The following is a 9,248-nucleotide window of genomic DNA, read 5'->3' as shown; positions in this document are numbered from 1 at the left end:
AGGATGATCTTATGTCGATGTTCCATGGTTTCTTTAACGACCATTTAGAACTGTTTCACATTAACTTTGGCATGATTACGCTATTGCCAAAGAAAGAAGAGGTGGTTAGGATCGATCAATTTAGGCCAATATGTCTTCTCAATGTGAGTTTCAAAATTTTCACAAAGGTGGGTACCAATAGATTGACACAGATTGCTCACTCAGTGGTACAACCGAGTCAGACAGCGTTCATGCCAGGGCGCCACATACTTGAAGGGGTGGTCATTTTGCATGAAACACTTCATGAAATTCATTCGAAGAAGCTAGATGGGGTTATCTTCAAAGTGGATTTTGAGAAGGCATATGATAAAGTTAAATGGCCTTTTCTTCAGCAGGCAATGCGCATGAAAGGATTTAGTGAAGCCTGGTGGAAACAAGTGGTTCTCAAGTTTAGAAGGGTAGTGTCGGCATCAAGGTTAACGCTGATATCGGTCACTACTTTCAGACTCACAAGGGATTGAGACAAGGGGATTCCATGTCTCCTCTCTTGTTTAATATAGTAGCCGATATGCTTGCCATTCTTATTGGTAGGGCCAAGCAGCATGGTCAGGTGGAGGGGTTAGTCCCTCATCTGGTCGATGGAGGAGTATCCATCTTACAGTATACCGACGACACTATCTTATTCATGGAACATGACATTGCTAAGGCGCGCAACATGAAACTCATTTTATGTCTCTTTGAACAATTGTCAGGTTTAAAGGTAAACTTTTGCAAGAGCGAGTTGTTCTACTTTGGGAAGGCCAAAGACGAACAAGACACATATAGACAATTGTTCGGGTGTGAATTGGGTTCCTTACCTTTTAGTTACTTGGGCATATCGATTCATCACCGTAAGTTATCCAACAAAGAGTGGAAATGTATCGAAGATCGAATTAAAAAAAGCTTAGCTGTTGGAAGGGCAAGCTTATGTCTTATGGAGGTCGACTAGTGCTGGTTAACTCGGTACTGACTAGTATGCCGATGTTCCTACTATCGTTCTTCAAAATTCTGAAAGGGGTACAGAAGTGACTTGATTTTTTCAGATCTCGGTTCTTCTGGAAGTCAGATGAGGTCAAGAGGAAATACCGTCTCGCGTGATGGGATATCCTTTGCCGACCAAAAGATTAGGGGGTCTCGGTATTGAGAACTTAGAAATCAAGAATAAATGCCTTATGAGCAAATGGCTCTACAGGTTAGAGACGGAACCGGAAGGCATGTGGGTGCAGATTTTGCGCAATAAGTATTTGCAGTCGAAAACACTCGCCCAGGTTACTATAAGACCAACCGACTCACCATTCTTGAAGGGGCTTAAGAGAACGAAGAACTTGTTTTTTCGTAGGGTCAAATTCTTGGTTGGCAATGGGATGTCAACAAGATTTTGGGAGGATACGTGGTTAGGAGAGACACCCCTGGCCGTACAATATCGCACCCTACGTAAAGAGGTGTACGTTGCCACAATTTTTCAAATGATTCCCTTGAATATTCAGTTCAGACGCGCGTTAGTTGGTGAGGGATGGACTGCCTGAATGCACTTGGTTCGGAGATTGATAGATGTTCACCTCTCTGACCAGCCGGATTCAACGCAATGGAAAATAGCTAAAAACCTTGATAGATGTTCACCTCTCCGACCAGCCGGATTCAACGCAATGAAAAATAGCTAAAATGGGGGTTTTACGGTGAAATCCTTTTATTTGGATTTGATTAATTCTGGCCCAATCTCAAGATCGTCACATATTTGAAGGGTTAAGGTTCCTTCGCGTATTAAAGTTTTTATGTGGTTCGTCCACAAGTAAGTAATTTTCACCAAGGACAACTTAATCAAGAGGGGATGGGTAGGTAGTTCATGTTGTTGTTTGTGTGATCATGATGAAACAATACAACATTTATTCCTTGAATGCCCACTCGCCAAATTGCTTTGGAGAACGATTCATATAGCCTTCAACATTAATCCTCTAGTTGACATTGAGTCGTTGTTTGAAACGTGGTTAGCTGGGGTTGAGCATACTATTGCGGCTCGTATTCGGATTGGAATATGTGCGCTTTTATGGGCTATATGGAGCTGTAGAAATGATTTGTTTTTTAACAGACAACAAAATCTAACTTTTTTGCAGGTTATATTCAGAGCTACCGCTTGGATCCGTACATGGTCCTTACTCACTCCTATGGACTTCAGGAAGCCTTTGGTTACTGGGTGCAACAAGTGGGAGATGGTCGCACGGGCTATATTCAACCGGTTCGGATGATGGTTGCATAACAGGATAGGAGTCTAGGAAACTTATCCTTCATATTGCCGTACCGTTTGTGATTGTCAGCATTTTTTTTTCTTTTTTTTTCGCTTCAGCTGCGAGCTGTAATACCTTTATGACTTTGTGCTATTTCGTGGATTTGTTTAATAAGATGTCTGCATGCATCATCATGATGCAAAGGCCGGGGGTACGCCTCCATTTTAAAAATAATAATCAATATGGATTTTTATTTCTTAAATCTTCATCCACATGGCATCGGTTATCATAACGCGCAACCAAAACATCTCGTACAAAACCACAAAACGGACGTGGTCTTAGTGCTTTGAGAATCCCAAACGTTGTGCTTTGCCAATGGGCACTAAACCAAGCCCCGCAAATGCTGGCACGGTCAGAAATATGGTCATGCCAGCGATGAGGTGCTCCACGAAGCAGCAAATGGAGCGTCAGGCGGGGCACGCGTTACTACCGTAGCAGTCTACTAGTACGTGGTACAGTATAATTTTCGAAGCGGAGCGACTTTTATTTCTGCTTTTCTGTCATCGCATACAAATCACAAAGCGGGCTGCTCCGCCGCGAGCCGGTCCAACCCGCCGTCGCCACGCACCCTGGCCGGCGGGTGTCCAGTCCAGCCACACACCAGGTGGCGCTGGACTGGTCTTGTCTCTGGCGGTGGTAGTAACAGCGATCGGCTGGGCGTTGCCTGCCAACATCTGTTCCGCTCGGCATGTCCCAGGTCGCACACTCGATGGTCCGTGACGCGGGCCGGACGCGTGCCTGTCAACCATCCCGTGTGTCCTCGCGTGCACGCATCGATGCTGCCGCGCCGCGCACGCTGCCGCTGCCGCTCCGTCCCCACCCGGCCAGACGGCTGGCCCCCACCCAACACGTTGGCCCGTGCGCAGAGCCCCGTCGCTCCGTTGAACGACTCTACCACCGGCGGTGATCACGACATCTGAGGAGGCCGCAACTGGTTCAGTCGAGAGCTACGTCGCCAGTCGCCGGCCGCGTCGGCAGGGCAGGATCACGCGCGCGGCGACAGCCGCCGGTTGCTGTCTCGCGGACTACACTAGCAGCACCAATCCAATTCAAACCAACGTGTCCATCCACGGCGTGGCCCGCCCAGCTCGGGCCACTGATTTTCCACTGACCCCTGCCTCGAGCCAGTTTAGGAAGGTAATGAGGACATACCTTTGACGCTAAGCCTGAGCCTCAGCCCTCAGGCGTGCGCCACACTGTTTTCCTCGCTAATTTTAGCCACGAGCATGCAAATTCAGGAAGGAATTGAAGGCATATCTTTTAATGGCATCCACGGTACTACTACTGTACGTATCATGCGAACTGAAGAATTAATGGCGGAAACGCCTGCTCCAGCGCTTAAGAGCTAAGCAAACGAAACAATAAACTACAGGACGCGGCGCCCCTCCCCCAGCCCAGCTTCTTCCAGTACTTTCTCTAACGTCTCTCTCTCTTTCCTCCGTCGCCGTCGCGGAGAGCGGGGGCGGATCATGGCGGAGCACGGCGAGGAGGAGGCGGCGACGCTCGAGTTCACGCCCACGTGGATCGTCGCGCTAGTCTGCTCCATCATCGTGCTCATCTCCCTCCTCGCCGAGCGATGCCTCCACTACCTCGGCAAGGTAATCCGTCATCCATCACACGCCCGTTCGCCTGCTTTTATCACCTTCCGCCGTTCCGCCGCCATTCCGTCCCCTTCGATCTCCTCTTATCGGCCGTGCTCATCCATCCATTGACTGCTCCGTGTTCTTGGTTGCGACGGCTGCAGACGTTCAAACGGAAGAACCAGAAGCCGCTCTACGAGGCCATCCTCAAGGTCAAAGAAGGTAATTAATTTCTTCCCCCCGCCCCGCCCGCCATGGCCCGCATGCATCCTGCTTCATTCGATTGCCAAGAACTGATCTGGAGAAAGTCCCACTCAAAAAAGAAGAAAAAATCTGGAGAAAGTGCTAGTATGTCGACAAAATAAATTGTGGTGGTGTGGTCTGTGCGAAAAGTGCATCTCTCTTTATCCCTGCACCATGGGTAATTGGGTGGGGGCTGCTCTCAGTAGGAACGTCTCCAACTGTTCCCCTGAAAAATAGTCAAAAAGCTAGTAGTACTAATCACTTATCTGTCTTCTCTTTTTGAATTTTGACCTTGCATGGTTGTATCTATCCTCCATGTTGGGTGTAACATCAACTGCTCCTTGGTGCAATGCAGAGCTGATGCTTCTCGGGTTCATCTCGCTGCTGCTGACGGTGTGCCAGGGGAAGATCCAGAACATCTGCATTCGTCCTAGCTGGACACTCCACATGCTGCCATGCCAAGGGGGGGACGAGGTCCGGGCCGGTGAAGCGTCACCGACAAAGGAGCATCTTGTTACAGCCCAGATCATCGGCAGAATCGGGAGGCGGCTGCTCAGCGGGGGCGCGGCGGAAGCCGACGTCTGCCGGTCGAAGGTGATTGGGCCAGGCCACCATTGCAAATTACATACTTTGATTTCGTGCAAACTGTGGCTGTCTCTTTTTCTGTGGGGTGGGGGGGAGCTACTGTACCATTGAGTTGGTTGGATGTGGGCAGTTGGAATTAGGTACCAATACCATTGTGATTTTTGAGCATGCGGACACTTAAATTTTCTTAGGACTTCGTAGCTAGTTTGGTACAAGATTATTTGGACCAAACAGACGGAGCCACGGGGCCACCCTTTTTGCCATTCCTGTGATGTTGTCAATCTTAGGATGTGATGATGCGACGTTGTTCTGTTTTGCTTGTACATTTGCGCTGACTATGATATGAAATGGGAACACTAGACAGTAGCATGTGGAAGGAGTGGGCATCACAGCTGGGTATCATAAAGCCATAGACAGACAAGGATGGCCGGTTTAATCACATTCTTTAAGATTATTAGGTCGGCTAACCATATTGTATGGATAGCTATGTCACTGTGCTGATTAACTCGCAGAGAGAAACTGATATATAACTTAATTTGATTGGAACATTCAAATGGCTCTGCTCGAAGTCTCTGTACAGCATGTTCAATTTTTTTCTATCATAATGTATTGCTTCTATGTTCCATTTATCCTTCCCACTCCTTCAGTCTTAAATAATGTCGAGTTTCTATCCATGTAAACTGAACAATATTCAGATTTCCTTTTAATCTATGCTGTTATGAATCCTAGTGTTTGTTTTAACAGGGAAAAGCTCCGTTGATGTCCCTTGAAGCTATACACCAGTTGCATATTTTCATATTTGTGCTGGCTATTACACATGTTGTATTCAGTGTTTTGACGATGCTTTTAGGAGGTGCAAAGGTAAGCCACTTATCAGTTACGGCGCTGTGCATTAGCCACGGAATACCGCATGCTATTGTAAGCTGATTTTGCGTATTCTCTTACTCAGATACATCAGTGGAAACTGTGGGAGGATGCAATTCAGAAAGACACTGCAGGAAATGGTATTTGAGCCTTTCTTGTTGTTAATATTTATCACAATGCCAATGATGTACCTGTGGGTTAACAACGCCCTCTTGTGTACTGAAAATCAATATATGTGTCTGATGGATAAGCAGCATTGTTTAGAGCCACTACAATTGTAACAGGATGGTTATTCCATAATAAACTGCAGGGCCCAAGAAGGTGAACAATGTACACAATTTCGAATTTATCAGGGAGCATTTTAAGGGTATTGGCAAAGATTCTAGAATATTGAGTTGGCTGGTAAGCAATCATGAGGTCTTCTATCAGACTAAATATATGTTGCGAAATTGCATGTACTAGTAAAGTTTTCTATGACATATGCAACCTTTTAGTCTGGTTATGCCTTATAAGAAAGGCTTTATTTTTATTTTAATACTGAAAGTGTGTACTGACTAACTAATTAGCCCCTTTCCATTCCCCTTGCAGCATTCTTTTTTCAAACAGTTCTATGGATCAGTAAGTAAAACCGACTACACGACAATGCGTCTTGGTTTTATCATGGTAAGCATAGCTTGTAATAAGCTGAACTTGGTTGCTTTCCTCGTATGCGAAAATGAGTTCATTTTTGGATTGCAGACCCACTGCCGTGGAAACCTGAAATTCGATTTCCATAAATACATGCTGCGGGTTTTAGAGTCCGATTTTAAGAAGGTGGTAGGGATAAGGTGAGCAGAGAGTATCACACAAGTTTCTACTTTTGTATATATACTGTTCCAAGCTGGTTTTCTTTGTAAGTTGGCTCAACTCATGTCTATTCCAAGCACAACTCATTTTATCTTTTGTCTATTCTCTTTTAGCTGGTACTTGTGGGTCTTCGTGGTGATCTTTCTGTTGCTGAATGTTAATGGTAAGTTGCAGCTCATCTTTTTCTGAACAGCACTTGTATACAATGCAGTAACTCTGTTCGAGCCACTTTCAGAATTAAAAAACAATCTGGCCCTAGACGCTACAGTTTGAAGAAGAAAAAACCAATCATGACCTGTTTACAGATTCCAAATTTGAATTAGATTCTTTATCAGTTAAGTTGGTAACGGGCAAAAAAAAACAGAACCTGTCATGAGAACGGTTTTGTTCCGCAAGATGGTTTACACTAGACCTTGTCAGTAATATATTTCATCATTTAAGCTTCTTGAAGCTATCTGACACAACATTTTGCTAATCTGCAGGGTGGCACACATACTTTTGGATTGCATTCATTCCCCTTATTGTAAGTGCATATATAACAATTGTGTTATTTTAAACATTCGCTATGAGCCTCTTATACTGCCCTTACTCACTCTCTGTTCTCCCTGCAGCTTCTGCTAGCCGTGGGCACCAAGTTGGAGCACGTCATAGCTCAGTTAGCCCAGGATGTAGCTGAGAAGCACTCGGCGGTCGAGGGCGATTTGATCGTAAAGCCATCGGATGACCACTTCTGGTTCGGGCGGCCGAGGATCGTCCTGTTCCTGATCCATTTCATCCTCTTCCAGAATGCCTTTGAGATTGCATTCTTCTTTTGGATACTGGTAAGCATCTTGAGGGGGCCCAGTTTCAAATTTAAATTACGTTCGGTGAAGATCTATTTTTTTATTTTTTATTTATTTAAATTATGGTCGGTGAAGATCTAATGACTGATCGAAACATCGTTTACCCCATTTCTGTTGTAGACCACCTACGGATTCAACTCCTGCATCATGGGGCAAGTTGGCTTCATTGTGCCGAGGCTTGTTATTGGGTACCTCACACACGTCTCCAACTTCTTTTCCCAAAGCGAACATGACCTTGTCTTTGAACTGACGCGTCCATGTATCCTTGCACTTGCAGGCTCATCATTCAGCTTCTCTGCAGCTACAGCACCCTGCCTCTGTATGCAATTGTAACACAGGTGCGACCACTTTTTCGACATCGTAAAATGTTTCTAGTGTCATCGACACCGATTATTGACGCATGTTCTGATCTCCTCTGTTGTGTGCAAAGATGGGGAGCTTCTACAAGAAGGAGATCTTCAATGAGCATGTGCAGCAGGGTGTCCTGGGTTGGGCTCAGAAGGCCAAGATGAAGAAGGGATTCAAGAAGAGCAATGGCGCGGCAGAATCGACGAGCCCCGTCGGTTCTGCAGGGCCTTCTGCTAAGGTTGAGATGGTGAGACGACCAGCGGGGCAAGGCAACGATGCTGGTGAAAGCATAGAATGATGTAGTATGGGTAGTGAGTAGTGTTGTCTAGAGCAATGGCGTCTATGATGTCTATTTTGGTGCTGCAATGAAAGCACTTAAGCATGTGCTATCATTATGCAAATAGTTCTTGCAGCCGTAAAACATTGTGGTGGCAAGGGGTAAAAAGAAATTCGGTCCAAATAGTTTATCCCTCACAGCGTCAGTGCCTAAAACTGTCGCTGCTTAAGCAGCTTCTATTTTTTTTCCAATAAAGAGCGCTTTTATTAACTCAAAATGTAACATCAAGCGAATACAAACATAATGAGGAAGCGAATACAAACATGATGAGGAACACCTGGCCTCTGCGTAGTTAAGATGCATATAGCCAAACACCAAGACAAAAGAAAAAAAATACCGACATAGTGACAAAAGTAAAGTCATATATAGGACCGAAACTATGCCTAAGTCGAAGGACGTGGTGGACCAATCCAAAGATTATGCCGCCATCCATGTTGGGTAAAAACCTCTCTGGTCACCCGCTTCAAATGTATACACGCCGCCTTGAACAACAATTGATAATTCGTTCTATGTAGTATAGACTACGTACAAAGCCAGTGCATACAACGGAAAATAACCTCCAAAGAAGCCAGTGCAGTAAAAATAAAATCATTTCTACATAGCCAAAGTGACCATAATAAGGTGGAGGCTCCCATCCTTATTACCGTTTTAAACCTATATAAATTTTTATCCAACTAGTGACCATAAATATTGGCAACACTTGTGGGCGGATACAAATTGGATGCTATTTGGACGGCTGATCATGTAGAGCGTGCAGACTTGCAGTGGAAAAAGAGGTGTTTGATTGTCTCATCATGAGTACAAAAACTACACATCTTACTTCCATGCCAATTGCTCCTCTTCGAAGATAGCACAAAAAAATAATCTGGACTTTTAGTGAAATCTTCGACTTCCAGATTTGCTTATTGTTATCTATTGGGATCTCTAAAAACGTAAGTGCATGGTACATAGAGTCAACTGTTAAGGACCTAGATGGTATTTGAGCCTTTCTTGTTGTTAATATTAATCACAATTCAGATGGTATTTGAGCCTTTCTTGTTGTTAATATTAATCACAATTCACAATGCCAATGATATACTCGTGGCTTAGCAGCAGTTATCTTTTTCCTTCTTGTGCACTGAAAATCAATATATGTCTCTGATGAACAAGCATCATTGTTTAGAGCCACTATATTTGTAACAGGATGATGATTTCATAATAAGCTGCAAGGCCCAAGAAGGTGACCCATGTGTCAAGATGGGTAAAGCGTCTCAACTCCCAACAAGGGAGCCCGCATGAGTTTATATTGATCTGGTCGTTGTGA

General features: G+C 44.9%; 1 protein-coding gene across 1 annotated transcript; it reads left to right on the top strand.

Annotated features, from left to right (window-relative positions):
* Positions 1–3,441: 3,441 nt before the first annotated feature.
* LOC119344294 (MLO-like protein 1) lies at positions 3,442–8,082 on the top strand. Its single transcript, XM_037614798.1, has 14 exons — positions 3,442–3,898; positions 4,045–4,102; positions 4,479–4,717; positions 5,453–5,569; positions 5,658–5,712; positions 5,883–5,974; positions 6,161–6,235; positions 6,311–6,399; positions 6,532–6,581; positions 6,901–6,941; positions 7,030–7,239; positions 7,381–7,448; positions 7,538–7,598; positions 7,691–8,082. The coding sequence occupies exons 1-14, from the start codon at positions 3,770–3,772 to the stop codon at positions 7,904–7,906; spliced, it is 1,500 nt and encodes a 499-aa protein (XP_037470695.1). The 5' UTR covers positions 3,442–3,769; the 3' UTR covers positions 7,907–8,082.
* Positions 8,083–9,248: the final 1,166 nt, after the last annotated feature.

This window comes from Triticum dicoccoides, chromosome 1B, assembly GCF_002162155.2.
Source record: "Triticum dicoccoides isolate Atlit2015 ecotype Zavitan chromosome 1B, WEW_v2.0, whole genome shotgun sequence".
NCBI classification, from domain to species: Eukaryota; Viridiplantae; Streptophyta; class Magnoliopsida; order Poales; family Poaceae; genus Triticum; species Triticum dicoccoides.
The sequence above is the reverse complement of the archived record's forward strand: the minus strand, read 5'-3'. Positions and strand labels throughout refer to the sequence as shown.